At 47.7% G+C, this 18148-nt stretch overlaps 1 protein-coding gene across 6 annotated transcripts in view; it reads right to left on the bottom strand.

Annotated features, from left to right (window-relative positions):
- Window positions 1-12423: 12423 nt before the first annotated feature.
- The window catches only part of EPS15 (epidermal growth factor receptor pathway substrate 15), a 258145-nt gene continuing 252420 nt past the window's right edge, over window positions 12424-18148 (bottom strand). For 5 of the 6 annotated variants that reach the window (XM_063939551.1, XM_063939554.1, XM_063939552.1 and 2 more), the window contains one exon: window positions 12424-15191. In XM_063939551.1, coding sequence (XP_063795621.1) covers window positions 15045-15191 — 147 coding nt within the window. In that variant the 3' untranslated portion in view covers window positions 12424-15044. The remainder of the gene's footprint in view (window positions 15192-18148) is intronic. The other variant, XM_063939555.1, reaches the window with a different exon arrangement.

Raw genomic sequence — 18148 nt, 5'->3', positions numbered from 1 at the left:
GAACACAGCCCGCTTGTATGCCTGAGGCTGTTGCCAGAACAGCACGCTGAGATATTCCGGATCTTCTCAGCGGTAGTGCACAGCCTCAACCTTTAGCGGGTACGATCCTCCCCATCTGTTAAAATGTTTTAACAGGACGTGCTACTATCTTGATACATTTGTTACTGTTTGTATATTAAATATCCCTGCTGGGAATTTTCCCATTTTATATCTTCATGGTGTCTGTATCACTGCTGATGCGCTGAGTCGGGTCTTGATAGTGGGAACGTGATTGAAGGAATCAGGGACGTTTAAAAAGAAACCTTTTGATGAACGCTTCAAGGGGTTAAAAAGTAAGTGTCAGTCTATAAGATAGGAGAGAGACACTTATGGGAAACCCCTGAAACAACTTCTAAAGCGGTGCTTGTGATCTTTTAATATTTACATATTTCCACTCTTAATGTTGGGATCAGCGCTGAGAGCCTAACCTCAATTGTTTGTATATAGACTGGAATAATAACCCTGACCTTGTTGGTGTACAGGGACTGGAAACAAAACTGCTGAATCCAGCAGAGAGTGAATGGCAATTTCCCGAACCGCCCTCTTGCCATCCGACACAGGCAGTCCTGTCTTGAAAAACCGCAGAGGCGGTAGACAGTCGAACTGTTATCTTGTAACACTAAATTGCGGATCCACCCATCTGTGGATGTCTGGAACCACGCCAAATGAAACGTCTGAAGGCGTGCTCCCACAACTGGAGAACCGAGATGGGCTGGGAGCCCGTCCTGCCACTGGCTTGCCGGTGACCTTAGCGTCCGGACGCTGGTGTTGGTTTGTTGAGAACCACGTCCTCGACCTCGCCTACCAGGCGTGGCTGTTTCTCTACCACGGCCTCAAAAGGGCTGAGGTCTAAAGGATTCGAACACTGGTCCAGAGTATACCTTTGTCCAAATTAGGACCAAACAACCTTCGCATAAGGTAATGCTTTGATTCTTCTGTCGACCTTTGCCTCCACCTGCTAAGGACGCAGCCAGAGCACTTGTCGTGCCACCACGAATGACGCTGAAATGCGAGAACTGACTAGGCAGACGTCCGTAGAAGCTGTACATAGATAATCAGCAGCTTCGCAGATTTGATCAGCGAGAAGCATAAGGTGGACGTTTTGTAGGGCGGACCTGACGCAACGCCGTAGTTACCCAAATGCCAACCAAACACGGTCGAAGCAACACCCCTGCTGCTGTATACAGCGACTCTAGCATAGCTCCCATGGAGATGTCACTGACTTTGGAAAACGGTTAACTAGACTGAAATCGGCGAGGTTTAGAAACCTGTGTATCAGGATCCTATTAACATATTATTTAGAGATTCTGAAAAAAAATAAAAATAAGATCGGTGGTCTAGTAAAGACCACATTATAAATTGTCAGAGCCTCTTCAGTCTGACGCACCCACACTATCTGACTGCTGGTCTATTCACCCTTCTCACATTCATCTTGCGCAGTTAGGCCTGGCATAGAATCGTCAGGATTGCAACATAGCAGAAACTGGTAATTTATAAGGCAAATGAGAACTATCTTTGCAAAATAGGAGATGAAATGGGAGTATAAAATATTGAAACAACTTTCCCGTCTTTGCTGGTGACTTACTTATTATGTAACCAGACAAATAAATAGACAAAGACAGACCAATTCCACCTCAGTAAAATTGCGAAAATGTGCATATGGTCAAAATGCAGTGCACGTGGCCATAAGAAACCTGATTCAAAAATTCCTACCAACGCCCCTGCGCCATCCGGTGGAGCAGTGTTGTAGGACAGGAACGTTCTGGAAAAGAAACAGAAAGTATGATTAAAATGGCCTCCATCCATGTGCTTATAGTCAAAGAACATATAGCATATTTTCTTACATGACCATATATACATACAGTATTTTATATACATTTTCTTATAGATCTATTGCTGCTGCTGTGGCATAATCCCCCCCCCCCCCCTGCAGCTGCGCTACATGTAATAGGGATAGGGAAACTCCTGACTGCCCAGCATGAGCCCACTAGTTAAGAGGGCTGTTTCACAGGGACAGACCGCGGCAGCAGTGTGCACTGTCCGCGGTCTGAGTGATCATAGGCGCCGGCATCTCCCCCCCCCCCCCCCGCTACCCCCTTAGCGTGTGCAGGGAGCGCTGGCAGTGCTGAGCTGCCGGCCGTTATTGAGACAGACCGCGGCAGCAGTGAACGCCGTTCGCGGTCTGAGCAGTTACCTTCCCCTAAGCCTCTGGCCATTACAGGAACAGACCGCGGCAGCACTGAACGCTGTCCGCGGTCTGATTGCATTACAAGCAGGGAGCGCTGAGAACAGCGCTTGTAGCGGCCTTCCAGCGCGTCCCTCGGAGCGGCGGCCGGGAATAGGGGAGCGGCGGCGGGGAGCTGATAACAGCGGTGGCGGGGACGGAGCAATGGGATGCCTGGGGCGACGCACAGAGCAGTCCCCCCACACGGCGGGGCGGCAGCGTGAGCTGACCGCCCCGGTCATAAATACCTTGGTTCCTGTGCTCTGACGGGGCTTCTACAGCAAGCTCCGTTCTGCATTCTCAGCTGAAGGTAGCTGATGTACTTGGACTCTGACGGGGCTTCTTCCAGCAAGCTCCGTTCAGTCCTTTCTGCAGTCTCAGCTGTTGTTAGCTGAGCTGCTTGTGGCTGTGAGGGGGCTCCTTTGTGAGGCCCGACACGCCAAGAGCTGCACGCAGCAGCTTCTATAATCCCGTACCCAGAGCTTTTGTGTAAGCTGGGAAAGGATTGTAATATTTAAAAGTAAAAAATGTATGTCCCCCTCTGGAGGTCCACACTTGTGCTTCCTGTCCATGTGAGCACCGAAAAAACACTGAGGTATTCTGGGAGTATGGAGGGGAGGAGAGTTACTGAAATTTGAATATTCAGTGCCCAGTCCTTGCTAACACCGTCCATATCCCAAGAGTACTCCAGTGACCCCTAGTGGATGAAAAAGAAACTGCTTTTTAGTCTTTGCTGGTGTCTTACTCATTATGCAGACAGACAATACAAAATACAAAGAGACAACTTGCGCGACTCAGTAAATAGCACTAAGGTGTCTCTATAAATATATATCTGGCCAAGTGCAGTGCACGCCAGCAATATGCCTGATCCCAAATTCCCCTTAACACCCCTGCGCCTTCAATGGAGGAGAGATGTAATACAGGAAATTCTGGAAATACAACAGGAAAAACAACAGAAAGCATGGTTAAATATGTCCCCATGCTCACAGTATAACACAAAGTGCAGACTTATAATTATGTAAGCAGATTTAATAAACATCTTATGTTGCATTCAAACCTGCACATATAACTTGTATCCTGTTTAACAAAGACTTAATAGCCTATTGTAATACATATCCAGCGCTGCTGTATTCTAGTAAACATACTTTCCCCTTTATCAACAAGTGTTGAACATGAGATTTTATCCAGTGACCCTGACATTTCTGTGTGCAGTGAATATCACTGTGGCAGCAAAGTTACTCACTAGGCTATGGAGCCTGCCTTTTACAACTAACTCTCATTTGTGTGCCCCCCCCCCCCCCCCGTGCTCCTTGTACCGCTCTCTATACACGGAGCCGGGCTATGGTGGAGAGGGAGCCGGAAGCGGCATCGAGGGCCGGGGAGCGCGCTGCATAGAGCCGTGGAGCGGCCTATGCATAAATCAATGTGGCCGGCGTTGCTCAGAGCGGCAGGGAGGCAGCGTAATCAGCGGCGCTGGAAGCGGCGGCAGGCGGCTGAAAGCAGCGGCGGGCGGCCACACACACACACAGTATCCCCACACAGCGGGTTGGCAGCGTGAGCTGACCGCCCCGTCCCAACATACCTGGACCCTGTGGTGAGGGCTATGACGGGGCTTCTTCTGTAAGCTCCGTCCAGCCTTTTCTGCAGGGAGTCCTGCACGTGGTGGTGAAGGAACTCTTTCAGAGAGGCTCGACACCCACAGCTGCTTCAGCAGCTTCCACTATCCCGGACCCTCGCCTTTCTGGAAGGGGGGAAGGGATGTAGACCATTGAAAAAATCAAAAGAAATCCAATAATTGTGGACCAACTCCACAAGCCTTGTTGCTCTGTGAGCACCGAAAAAACACTGAGGTACTCTGGGATATGGAGGGGAGGAGTAGTCTCAAATTTTAATTTATTCAGTGCCTAGTTCCTGTGGAACCGTCCATATCCCAAGAGTACTCCAGTGACCCCTTGTGGATGAAAAAGAAAAGGTATCTGTCCATGCTGCTACAGCGCTACAAACCCAAGCCGACGCTATCGCCGGTCTGAGTAAGGTACCAGAATGTGTGTAAATGGACTTCAAGGTAGTCTCCTGCTTGCGATCAGCAGGATCCCTGAGGGTAGCCGTATCTTGGGATGGCAGCGCTACCTTTTTGGACAAGCGTGTCAACGCTTTATCCACCCTTGGGGCGGATTCCTACCGTATCCTGTCCTTATTCGGGAAAGGATGCGCCATAAGAATCCTTTTGGGTATCTGCAGTTTTTTGTCTGGAGATTCCCAAGCCTTTTCAAATAACTCGTTCACCTCATGAGACGGGGGAAAGGTTACCTCAGGTTTCTTTTCCTTTTACATGTGTACCCTCGTGTCAGGGACAGGGGGGTCCTCTGTGATATGCAAAACATCTTTTATTGCAATAATCATATATTGAATACTTTTAGCCAATTTTGGCTGTAACTTTGCATCATCGGAGTCGACACTGGAGTCAGAATCCGTGTCTACTATTTGGGATAGTGGTCGCTTTTGAGCCCCCGACGGTCCCTGTGACATAGGGGCAGGCAGGGCTTGACACCCTGTACCTTCCCTGGACTCCGCTTTGTCCAACCTTTTGTGCAATAAATTCACATTAGCACTTAAAACATTTCACACACACGCGTACCGACACCACACACTCAGGGAATACTCTTATCTGAAAACAGTTCCCCCTTAAGGCCCTTTGGAGAGACAGAGAGAGAGTATGCCAGCACACACCCAGCGCCAAGGATCCAGGAAAAAAAAAACCAATGTTTTCCCAGATAGCGCTGTTTATCTTATCTGCGCCAAATTATGTGCCCCCCCCCCTCTTTAAAACGCTCTTTCACCGTGTAAGCAGGGGAGAGTCCGAGGAGCTTCCTCTCAGCGGTGTGCTGTGGAGAAAATGGCGTCGGTGAGTGCTGAGGAACAAGCGCCGCCCCCTCAGCGGCGGGCTTCGGTCCCGCTGAAAATTTTCAAAACTGGCGGGGGATCTCTTATATATAGTGCCCAGCCTGTATATATCCTTTTAAGCCAGATATGGAGGTTATTATTGCTGCCCAGGGCGCCCCCCCTGCGCCCTGCACCCTTACAGTGCCTGCCGTGTGTGTGTGTTGTGTGGGAGCAATGAAGATCTGAAGTCTTCTGCCGCCTCTGAAGTCTTCTTTCTTCACATACTCACCCGGCTTCTATCTTCCGGCTCTACGAGGAGGACGGCGGCGCGGCTCCGGGACGAACGGCAAGGGTGAGACCTGCGTTCCGTTCCCTCTGGAGCTAATGGTATCCAGTAGCCTAAGAAACAGAGCCTTGAAATTCACAGAAGTAGGTCTGTTTCTCTCCCCTCAGTCCCTCGATGCAGGGAATCGGTTGCCAGCAGGCTCCCTGAAAATAAAAAACCTAACAAAATACTTTCTTTTCAGGAAACTCAGGAGAGCTCCCTGTAATGCACCCAGTCTCCTCTGGGCACAGTATTAAACTGAGGTCTGGAGGAGGGGCATAGAGGGAGGAGTCAGTGCACACCCATACCTAAAGTTCTTTTTTAGTACCCATGTCTCCTGCGGAGCCCGTCTATCCCCATGGTCCTTACGGAGTCCCCAGCATCCTCTAGGACGTAAGAGAAATTAGAGATGTATAACTCATTGCTTCCGAAGTGTGGTTATAGTTACCGGACATCCCAATAACATCAGCTATCCGAAGTAGGTCATTAATAATATATGGGGAAATTACTGAACTAATTACACTAATGTCCCGGATTAAGAAAATAAGAATTTACTCACCGGTAATTCTATTTCTCGTAGTCCGTAGTGGATGCTGGGGACTCCGTCAGGACCATGGGGAATAGCGGCTCCGCAGGAGACAGGGCACAAAATTTAAAAGTTTGACCACTAGGTGGTGTGTACTGGCTCCTCCCCCTATGACCCTCCTCCAAGCCTCAGTTAGGATACTGTGCCCGGACGAGCGTACACAATAAGGAAGGATTTTGAATCCCGGGTAAGACTCATACCAGCCACACCAATCACACCGTACAACTTGTGATCTGAACCCAGTTAACAGTATGATAACGTAGGAGCCTCTGAAAAGATGGCTCACAACAATAAACAACCCGATTTTTTTGTAACAATAACTATGTACAAGTATTGCAGACAATCCGCACTTGGGATGGGCGCCCAGCATCCACTACGGACTACGAGAAATAGAATTACCGGTGAGTAAATTCTTATTTTCTCTGACGTCCTAGTGGATGCTGGGGACTTCATCAGGACCATGGGGATTATACCAAAGCTCCCAAACGGGCGGGAGAGTGCGGATGACTCTGCAGCCCCGAATGAGAGAACTCCAGGTCCTTCTTAGCCAGGGTATCAAATTTGTAGAATTTTACAAACGTGTTCTCCCCTGACCACGTAGCTGCTCGGCAGAGTTGTAATGCCGAGACCCCTCGGGCAGCCGCCCAAGATGAGCCCACCTTCCTTGTGGAGTGGGCATTGACAGATTTAGGCTGTGGCAGGCCTGCCACAGAATGTGCCAGTTGAATTGAGCTACAAATCCAACGAGCAATCGTCTGCTTAGAAGCAGGAGCACCCAGCTTGTTGGGTGCATACAGTATAAACAGCGAGTCAGATTTTCTGACTCCAGCCGTCCTTGAAATATATATTTTCAATGCTCTGACAACGTCCAGCAACTTGGAATCCTCCAAATCGCTAGTAGCCGCAGGCACCACAATAGGCTGGTTCAGGTGAAACGCTGATACCACCTTAGGCAGAAAATGAGGACGCGTCCTCAATTCTGCCCTGTCCGAATGGAAAATTAGATATGGGCTTTTATACGATAAAGCCGCCAATTCCGACACTCTCCTGGCTGAAGCCAGGGCCAGTAGCATGGTTACTTTCCATGTAAGATATTTCAAATCTACCGATTTGAGTGGCTCAAACCAATGGGATTTGAGAAAATCCAAAACTACATTGAGATCCCACGGTGCCACTGGGGGCACAACCGGGGGCTGTATATGTAGTACTCCTTTTACAAAAGTCTGGACTTCAGGAACTGAAGCCAATTCTTTCTGGAAGAAAATCGACAGGGCCGAAATTTGAACCTTAATGGACCCTAATTTGAGGCCCATAGATAATCCTGTTTGCAGGAAATGTAGGAATCGACCCAGTTGAAATTCCTCTGTCGGGGCCTTCCTGGCCTCACACCATGCAACATATTTTCTCCAAATGCGGTGATAATGTTGTGCAGTCACCTCCTTCCTGGCTTTGACCAGGGTAGGGATGACCTCCTCCGGAATGCCTTTTTCCCTTAGGATCCGGCGTTCAACCGCCATGCCGTCAAACGCAGCCGCGGTAAGTCTTGGAATAGACACGGTCCCTGCTGAAGCAGATCCCTTCTTAGAGGTAGAGGCCACGGATCTTCCGTGAGCATCTCCCGAAGTTCCGGGTACCAAGTCCTTCTTGGCCAGTCCGGAGCCACTAGTATCGTTCTTACTCCCCTTGCCGTATAATTCTCAGTACCTTGGGTATGAGAGGCAGAGGAGGAAACACATACACTGACTGGTACACCCATGGTGTTACCAGAGCGTCCACAGCTATTGCCTGAGGGTCTCTTGACCTGGCGCAATACCTGTCCAGTTTTTTGTTGAGGCGGGACGCCATCATGTCCACCATTGGTCTTTCCCAATGGACTACAATCATGTGGAAGACTTCTGGATGAAGTCCCCACTCTCCCGGGTGAAGATCGTGTCTGCTGAGGAAGTCTGCTTCCCAGTTGTCCACTCCCGGGATGAACACTGCTGACAGTGCTATCACATGATTTTCCGCCCAGCGAAGAATCCTTGCAGCCTCTGCCATTGCCCTCCTGCTTCTTGTGCCGCCCTGTCTGTTTACGTGGGCGACTGCCGTGATGTTGTCCGACTGGATCAACACCGGCTGACCCTGAAGCAGAGGGTTTGCCAGGCTTAGAGCATTGTAGATTGCTCTTAGTTCCAGTATATTTATGTGAAGAGACGTTTCCAGGCTTGACCACACGCCCTGGAAGTTTCTTCCTTGTGTGACCGCTCCCCAGCCTCTCAGGCTGGCATCCGTGGTCACTAGGACCCAGTTCTGTATGCCGAATCTGCGGCCCTCTAACAGATGAGCACTCTGCAACCACCATAGCAGAGAGACCCTTTTTTCCAGGACTCTTGTGCATTGATGCACAGACACTGTCCCTGGTTTTAGGAGGTTCCTGACGAGTTCGGATAACTCCCTGGCTTTCTCCTCCGGAAGAAATACCTTTTTCTGAACAGTGTCCAGAATCATCCCTAGGAACAGCAGACGTGTCGTCGGGATCAGTTGGGATTTTGGAAAATTCAGAATCCACCCGTGCTGTTGGAGCACTACTTGAGTTAGTGCTACTCCGACCTCCAGCTGTTCTCTGGATCTTGCCCTTATCAGGAGATCGTCCAAGTAAGGGATAATTAATACGCCTTCTCTTCGAAGAAGGATCATCATTTCGGCCATTACCTTGGTAAAGACCCTGGGTGCCGTGGACAATCCAAACGGCAGCGTCTGAAACTGATGATGACAGTTTTGTACCACGAACCTGAGGTACCCTTGGTGTGAAGGGCAAATTGGGACATGAAGGTAAGCATCCTTGATGTCTAAGGACACCATAAAATCCCCTTCTTCCAGATTCGCTATCACTGCTCTGAGTGACTCCATCTTGAACTTGAATTTTTGTATGTACAGGTTCAGAGATTTCAGATTTAGAATAGGTCTTACCGAGCCGTCCGGCTTCGGTACCACAAATAGCGTGGAGTAATACCCCTTTCCCTGTTGTAGAAGGGGTACCTTGATTATCACCTGCTGAGAATACAGCTTGTGAATGGCTTCCAATACCGTCGCCCTGTCTGAGGGAGACGTTGGCAAAGCAGATTTTAGGAACCGGCGAGGGGGAGACTTCTCGAATTCCAACCTGTAACCCTGAGATACTACCTGCAGGATCCAGGGGTCCACCTGCGAGTGAGCCCACTGTGCGCTGAAATTCTTGAGGCGACCCCCCACCGCCCCTGAGTCCGCTTGTAAGGTCCCAGCGTCATGCTGAGGCCTTTGCAGAAGCTGGGGAGGACTTCTGCTCCTGGGAAGGGGCTGCTTGCTGCAGTCTCTTACCCTTTCCTTTGCCTCGGGGCAAATATGAATGACCTTTTGCTCGCTTGTTCTTATAGGAACGAAAGGACTGCGGCTGAAAAGACTGCGGCTTTTTCTGCTGGGAGGGGACTTGAGGTAAAAAGGTGGACTTCCCGGCTGTTGCCGTGGCTACCAAATCCGATAGACCGACCCCAAATAATTCCTCCCCTTTATACGGCAATACTTCCATATGCCGTTTGGAATCCGCATCGCCTGACCACTGTCGTGTCCATAGACTTCTTCTGGCAGATATGGACATCGCACTTACTCTTGATGCCAGAGTGCAGATATCCCTCTGTGCATCTCGCATATAAAGGAATGCATCCTTTAATTGCTCTATAGTCAATAAAATACTGTCCCTATCCAGGGTATCAATATTTTCAGTCAGGGAATCCGACCAAGCCACCCCAGCACTGCACATCCAGGCTGAGGCGATTGCTGGTCGCAGTATAACACCAGTATGTGTGTATATACTTTTTAGAGTATTTTCCAGCCTCCTATCAGCTGGATCCTTGAGGGCGGCCGTATCAGGAGACGGTAACGCCACTTGTTTGGATAAACGTGTGAGCGCCTTGTCCACCCTAGGGGGTGTTTCCCAGCGCGCCCTAACCTCTGGCGGGAAAGGGTATAACGCCAATAACTTCTTTGAAATTAGCAGTTTTTTTATCAGGGGTAACCCACGCTTCATCACACACGTCATTCAATTCCTCTGATTCAGGAAAAACTACAGGTAGTTTTTTCAGACCCCACATAATACCCCTTTTTGTGGTACTTGCAGTATCAGAGATATGCAAAGCCTCCTTCATTGCCGTGATCATATAACGTGTGGCCCTACTGGAAAATACGTTCGTTTCTTCACCGTCGACACTAGATTCGGTGTCCGTGTCTGGGTCTGTGTCGACCGACTGAGGCAAAGGGCGTTTTACAGCCCCTGACGGTGTTTGAGACGCCTGTACAGGTACTAACTGGTTTGCCGGTCGTCTCATGTCGTCAACCGACTTTTGCAGCGTGCTGACATTATCACGTAATTCCATAAACAAAGCCATCCATTCCGGTGTCGACTCCCTAGGGGGTGACATCACCATTACCGGCAATTGCTCCGCCTCCACACCAACATCGTCCTCATACATGTCGACACACACGTACCGACACACAGCAGACACACAGGGAATGCTCTGATAGAAGACAGGACCCCACTAGCCCTTTGGGGAGACAGAGGGAGAGTTTGCCAGCACACACCAAAGCGCTATAATTATATAGGAACAACCTTATATAAGTGTTGTTTCCTTATAGCTGCTTAAATATATATAATATCGCCAAAAAATGCCCCCCCTCTCTGTTTTTTACCCTGTTTCTGTAGTGCAGTGCAGGGGAGAGCCTGGGAGCCTTCCTAGCAGCAGAGCTGTGTAGGAAAATGGCGCTGTGTGCTGAGGAGATAGGCCCCGCCCCCTATTCCGGCGGGCTCTTCTCCCGGTTTTTCTGAGACCTGGCAGGGGTGAAATACATCCATATAGCCTCATGGACTATATGTGATGTATTCTTTTTAGCCAGAAAGGTATTAACATTGCTGCCCAGGGCGCCCCCCCCAGCGCCCTGCACCCTCAGTGACCGCCGGTGTGAAGTGTGCCTGAGCGCAATGGCGCACAGCTGCAGTGCTGTGCGCTACCTCATGAAGACTGAAAAGCCTTCAGCCGCCGGTTTCTGGACCTCTTCTTACTTCGGCATCTGCAAGGGGGTCGGCGGCGCGGCTCCGGTGACCCATCCAGGCTGTACCTGTGATCGTCCCTCTGGAGCTAGTGTCCAGTAGCCTAAGAAGCAAATCCATCCTGCACGCAGGTGAGTTCACTTCTTCTCCCCTAGGTCCCTCGTTGCAGTGAGCCTGTTGCCAGCAGGACTCACTGAAAATAATAAAACTATCAAAACTTTTACTCTAAGCAGCTCTTTATGAGAGCCACCTAGATTGCACCCTGCTCGGACGGGCACAAAAACCTAACTGAGGCTTGGAGGAGGGTCATAGGGGGAGGAGCCAGTACACACCACCTAGTGGTCAAACTTTTAAATTTTGTGCCCTGTCTCCTGCGGAGCCGCTATTCCCCATGGTCCTGACGGAGTCCCCAGCATCCACTAGGACGTCAGAGAAAACAAACTGTTGCCTAGCAGCCAGGGAGGTGACTGCTCCACTCCACTTTGATCTGTATAGCTCATCTGTTGGAGACTTGATAAGAAACGACCTTACCTTGGGATGATGGGGGAGATGTACTAAGTCTCGGACAGTGATATCACTGAGGAATGTTGGGGCTGCTGAATTCAAAGATTAAAGTTTTTTTCTCCAAATTGGGTCTAGTTCCTGATATAATGGATACCCTCAATGAATAGGGAACTTACCCATAACGTGTGCATATGGGAACCTACCATAACATACTATAAGGAGAGATAAGTGAATAAGCTAGGTGTTCACTCTACGATCATTCTATAATATTTCCCCTTCGTACATAGGGGGTAATTCTGAGTTGATCGCAGCAGGAACTTTAGCAGTTGGGCAAAACCATGTGCACTGCAGGGGAGGCAGATATAACATGTGCAGAGAGAGTTAGATTTGGGTGGGTTATTTTGTTTCTGTGCAGGGTAAATACTGGCTGCTTTATTTTTACACTGCAATTTAGATTGCAGATTGAACACACCACACCCAAATCTAACTCTCTCTGCACATGTTATATCTGCCCCCCCCTGCAGTGCACATGGTTTTGCCCAACTGCTAACAAATTTGCTGCTGCGATCAACTCAGAATTACCTCCATAAGTAATTAGCCACTGTCAGCTGACAATTGGCAGTTGAGTGGTTCTCATTGTCTATTGTGTCTTTCTTGTTTCTCATCTGTGCTTGTCAGAATTGAGGACAATCAAGCAAAACCAATGTCATACTCCGCATCACCACCATAAAGTTACCCCAAACTGGCTCTTATGATTGGGAATAAAATGAGTGTTCCAAATTCTAGTAAGGCAGCCAAGCTCAATCAATTTACACTTTATTAAAGTACATTTTATGTCCATAATTACACCATCTAGCTGCAATAAAACATAGAAAAACAAAAAATGGAAAAACAAACCAAGAGTTATTTAAGAGAAGCAGGTGTCCGCCTCTGGAATCCTGCATAGGACACGAAACGCACTGTAGCAATATATTATGCAACCCACGCAGGACCCAGGGGCGAGATACCGGGCTTATTATAGTGGTTACAATTACATTTCCAGCACAGAACAGCTGCACGTCAGTAGAATGAACATATAATAAATGCATTTTTTATATACATATTTAATAATAATAATAATAATATTGGTCCACAGAGTATTCATTGTAACAAACAGATTCTATACTTCTGTAAAACATTAGTGTACATTTAAAATAACATTGTATGTGTCAGAGGGCTAGGAGGGAGCGATGATTCTCATCCACACATGACTGTGAATGTGTCTCATCGCATAATGACACAGGTATCCCAAATATCAGTAATATAGAATATACATTTTGGCCGCTGAACAGTAACAACTTTTTGTTCAAACGCCATCTTGTGCAACACAAGGCTTACACTCCAAGGAACATGTACCACGTATTTGAGTCAATATACCACATATAAATACTCCTTATTATGGTATGTTCCAGGCACAAGTTCATTAATATGTAATGACGTGTAAGCTTCTTTAGGAGGAGTATTAAGGATATTCTGAAAAGGAAAAGGAGTGGAAGATTAAAAAGGGTGACCGATGAACCATTACTGGCAATGGCCCATTAGGCTCTAGAAGGGTTATTGAATGTGCAGTCATTGGGATATAAATCCAGACAATCACACGCTAAGTGTACAAGCACCAGTGGCATAAATGTAGGACAAAACGATCTATAGGGCCACCAACTTGCCAGATTTGTTACATGTGATGGCGAGAAAACACATGAAATGAGTTAATCCAATGTAATGTTTTCCTCTGGATCCACAAAGCCATTTGTGCAGGTTAAAATGGATCCATAAGCAGCATATTGGTGATCAGCTAATGAGTCACTCTTCAAGAGCTATGACATAAACTGCAACATAAAATCACCTAGAAGAGTCCAGAAATGAATGCTGGTAAATGACACATGAAGAGAACAGACCCCATCAACTCTGGCTTTCTAGACAATGATCAGATCATAGGATCAGTTGCAGGATAAAGCCTTTTCAAGCCTGGAATGCTTTTAAAAACCCCACTAGAAAAATAAAAATCTCTGAAACTTTGTTTGACCAAGCACCACCCCCTGCTTCCTCTGACTCTGTTGCTGTACCCGCCCATTATGGGATTGACCGGTTTACTGTACGAGTTCATGTATGCCCCCCTGCCGCAGGGTAAGGGCATGCTCAGTGAGACAGGGCAGAAAGTGAAGTTCTATTTTTTGAGAAAAATCTAAAGTATTCCAGATGAAAGATTGCTTTACAATTGTGCACAAGACCTTATTTTCTGATTGTTTTCCTTAAAAATTAGAAATAAAAGTTATCCCTTAAAATAGTTATCTTTGTCCGGTTTGCTCCCCACAATTCACCTTATTAATTAATTAATTCGTTTATAACCACGTATTCCTTGAGTGTTACCCGCATGGTCACTAACCAAGTAGCTGACCCTTACTTCAGTTGCATCAGGATAATCACAACACAGATCTGATGGTATGTCAGGAATTATTCTTCATCTATGGGGTTTAAAATATTATCCACAAGTATATGAAGGGGGTGGACATTGGCACTAGTGAGAAGAAGGCAAACCTGATCCCTATGATCCCTAACACACCATAGTAAGCACAGTTTGCGCAAAATAAAGGCACCAATTAGTTGATAATGAGTACATAAGTTAAGGGAGCATTTAAATAGGAATCGAGCCTCCCAAAACCAGATTGGTTGTAGCACAAGAAACACGGCTTTGAGCTTAGCCTTCAGGAAACAATCAGGCACTGGGTAAAGGTTGGGGATCCCTTAGGTGCTAACTACATTTACAGTGAATCTCACCACGTTACAGTGACTTTCATCACGTTGGTTGGGATTGGCTGGTCTTCCGTTAACCTATCCCACACCACATCATAGCGCTCAGCAGAATAATACTGCATTACGGAGATGAGAACTGGGATAGACTACTGATGAAGTTTATATAAAAGTAGGAGTATGTTATGTAACAATATAGAGGGACAACTCTTCACCCCCACTGGTTCTGCTCCAGAGAACAAGGTTGTAAAGAAACACAACGCCATCACTGCCAACCAAGCAGTCCATCAAGTGAAGAAGCATATTTGAGGCACTACCATCAATTCCTGGGTTATTCGTGTTCTCTAAAGGCACAACCACAACTATATGTAACACTGTGCAACTTCCGGAAGAGAGTTATTTCATCAGCAAGGTGTCGGCCGTACTACAGGATGCAAAAATACAAAGTATCACTCCTCAGTCATGTCCAAAACACAAACGGCTAACGTTACCTGTTCTCCGCTAGAGAAGCCTCTACTGGAGCAAGTGTCCGAGAGATGCGTAAATACTTCATAGGTAGAGGGCTGACAACTATTTAAATATTTCTAAGGAATTACACAGTTAGTTAATATAGACCAGAGAGGCACCAGGTGGCTCACTCTTCTGAGATCTCGGACTTGCTGAGTGCTATGGCCAGATCCAGGTCCTCCTGTTCCTGCTGCTTTAGTCTCTGGAGCCTTTCTTCCTCCTCACGCTCGCTTTCCCTCTTCGCCCATTCGATCAGATCGTCCTCAGACTGGTACTGCAGATTTCAAGAGACACATTCACTGGCTGAGCAAGGCTTAGCAGACAGAAGCAGGCACAGGATTAAGGAATTACCCACAGAGCATACACCGCTGACATAAGCAACATCTGGGGTATATGATTTCATTTTAGTAATGTGCATGAAGTAGCGGACTATGAACCAGATGTACTAAGCCATGGAGACTGATAAAGGGAAGAGAGATAATATATCACCCAATCAGCTCCTGACATTTTTTTCAAACACAGCCTGTAACATGGCAATTAGGAGCTGATTGGCTGGTTCTTTCTCTCCCCTTTATCACTCTTGAAGGTTTAGTACATCTTACCCTAGACAGATAATATATTCTTTACAACTAGAGTCAGACGAGCACAAATTAACAATCGTATCAGTGAAACAATGGAAGCCGTTATTATTGTGAGAAGAGATAATATGTCAAGGAGAATCAGCTTATTGCTGGGACACAAGGCCTTTTATGTCCCTGATTCCTGATGAAAGAATAAACTGCATTTTCAGGAACATCGATTCAGGCCACAAATCTCTGCTTAAACTGTGTTTAAGTGACAGTGGCCCTTTAAAAAGGTCATCTAGCAAACAAATAGATAATGAACTACTCTTGTACAAGGTGTATACACAGATCTTCTGCGGCTGCCTTTCTCCTCTTCCCAGCTCTCATTTCACACATCACTAAATGGTCAATCAAATGACATTGAGGGTAATTCTGAGTTGATAGCAGCAGCAAGTTTGTTAGCAATTGGGCAAAACCATGTGCACTGCAGGGGGGGGGAGCAGATAATAAGAATTTACTTACCGATAATTCTATTTCTCGTAGTCCGTAGTGGATGCTGGGGACTCCGTAAGGACCATGGGGAATAGCGGCTCCGCAGGAGACTGGGCACAAAAGTAAAAAGCTTTAGGACTACCTGGTGTGCACTGGCTCCTCCCCCTATGACCCTCCTCCAAGCCTCAGTTAGGATACTGTGCCCGGACGAGCGTACACAATAAGGAAGGATTTTGAATCCCGGGTAAGACTCATACCAGCCACACCAATCACACCGTACAACTTGTGATCTGAACCCAGTTAACAGCATGATAACAGAGGAGCCTCTAGAAAAGATGGCTCACTACAGCAATAACCCGATTTTTTGGTAACAATAACTATGTACCAGTATTGCAGACAATCCGCACTTGGGATGGGCGCCCAGCATCCACTACGGACTACGAGAAATAGAATTATCGGTAAGTAAATTCTTATTTTCTCTAACGTCCTAAGTGGATGCTGGGGACTCCGTAAGGACCATGGGGATTATACCAAAGCTCCCAAACGGGCGGGAGAGTGCGGATGACTCTGCAGCACCAATTGAGAGAACTCCAGGTCCTCCTCAGCCAGGGTATCAATTTTGTAGAATTTTACAAACGTATTTGCTCCTGACCAAGTAGCTGCTCGGCAAAGTTGTTAAGCCGAGACCCCTCGGGCAGCCGCCCAAGATGAGCCCACCTTCCTTGTGAAGTGGGCATTTACAGATTTTTGGCTGTGGCAGGCCTGCCACAGAATGTGCAAGCTGAATTGTACTACAAATCCAACGAGCAATAGTCTGCTTAGAAGCAGGAGCACCCAGCTTGTTGGGTGCATACAGGATAAACAGCGAGTCAGATTTTCTGACTCCAGCCGTCCTGGAAACATATATTTTCAGGGCCCTGACAACGTCTAGCAACTTGGAGTCCTCCAAGTCCCTAGTAGCCGCAGGCACCACAATAGGTTGGTTCAGGTGAAACGCTGAAACCACCTTAGGGATAAACTGAGGACGAGTCCTCAATTCCGCCCTGTCCGAATGGAAAATCAGATAAGGGCTTTTACAGGATAAAGCCGCCAATTCTGACACGCGCCTGGCCCAGGCCAGGGCCAACAGCATGACCACTTTCCATGTGAGATATTTTAAGTCCACAGATTTAAGTGGTTCAAACCAATGTGACTTTTGGAACCCAAAAAACTACATTGAGATCCCAAAGTGCCACTGGAGGCACAAAAGGAGGCTGTATATGCAGTACCCCTTTTACAAACGTCTGAACTTCAGGGACTGAAGCTAGTTCTTTTTGGAAGAAAATTGACAGGGCCGAAATTTGAACCTTAATGGACCCCAATTTCAGGCCCATAGACACTCCTGTTTGCAGGAAATGTAGGAATCGACCCAGTTGAATTTCCTCCGTCGGGCCTTACTGGCCTCGCACCACGCAACATATTTTCGCCAAATGCGGTGATAATGTTTTGCGGTTACATCCTTCCTGGCTTTGATCAGGATAGGGATGACTTCATCCGGAATGCCTTTTTTCCTTCAGGATCCGGCGTTCAACCGCCATGCTGTCAAACGCAGCCGCGGTAAGTCTTGGAACAGACAGGGTCCTTGTTGGAGCAGGTCCCTTCTTAGAGGTAGAGGCCACGGATCCTCCGTGAGCATCTCTTGAAGTTCCGGTTACCAAGTCCTTCTTGGCCAATCCGGAGCCACGAATATAGTGCTTACTCCTCTCCATCTTATCAATCTCAGTACCTTGGGTATGAGAGGCAGAGGAGGGAACACATACACTGACTGGTACACCCACGGTGTTACCAGAGCGTCTACAGCTATTGCCTGAGGGTCCCTTGACCTGGCGCAATACCTGTCGAGTTTTTCCCAACGGTTTATAATCATGTGGAAGACTTCTGGGTGAAGTCCCCACTCTCCCGGGTGGAGGTCGTGCTGAGGAAGTCTGCTTCCCAGTTGTCCACTCCCGGAATGAATACTGCTGACAGTGCTATCACATGATTTTCCGCCCAGCGAAGAATCCTTGCAGCTTCTGCCATTGCCCTCCTGCTTCTTGTGCCACCCTGTCTGTTTACGTGGGTGACTGCCGTGATGTTGTCCGACTGGATCAACACCGGCTGACCTTGAAGCAGAGGTCTTGCTAAGCTTAGAGCATTG

The sequence above is a fragment of the Pseudophryne corroboree genome, chromosome 9 (assembly GCF_028390025.1).
Source record: "Pseudophryne corroboree isolate aPseCor3 chromosome 9, aPseCor3.hap2, whole genome shotgun sequence".
In the NCBI taxonomy this organism is placed as follows: Eukaryota; Metazoa; Chordata; class Amphibia; order Anura; family Myobatrachidae; genus Pseudophryne; species Pseudophryne corroboree.
This window is presented reverse-complemented; position numbering and strand designations above follow the sequence as displayed.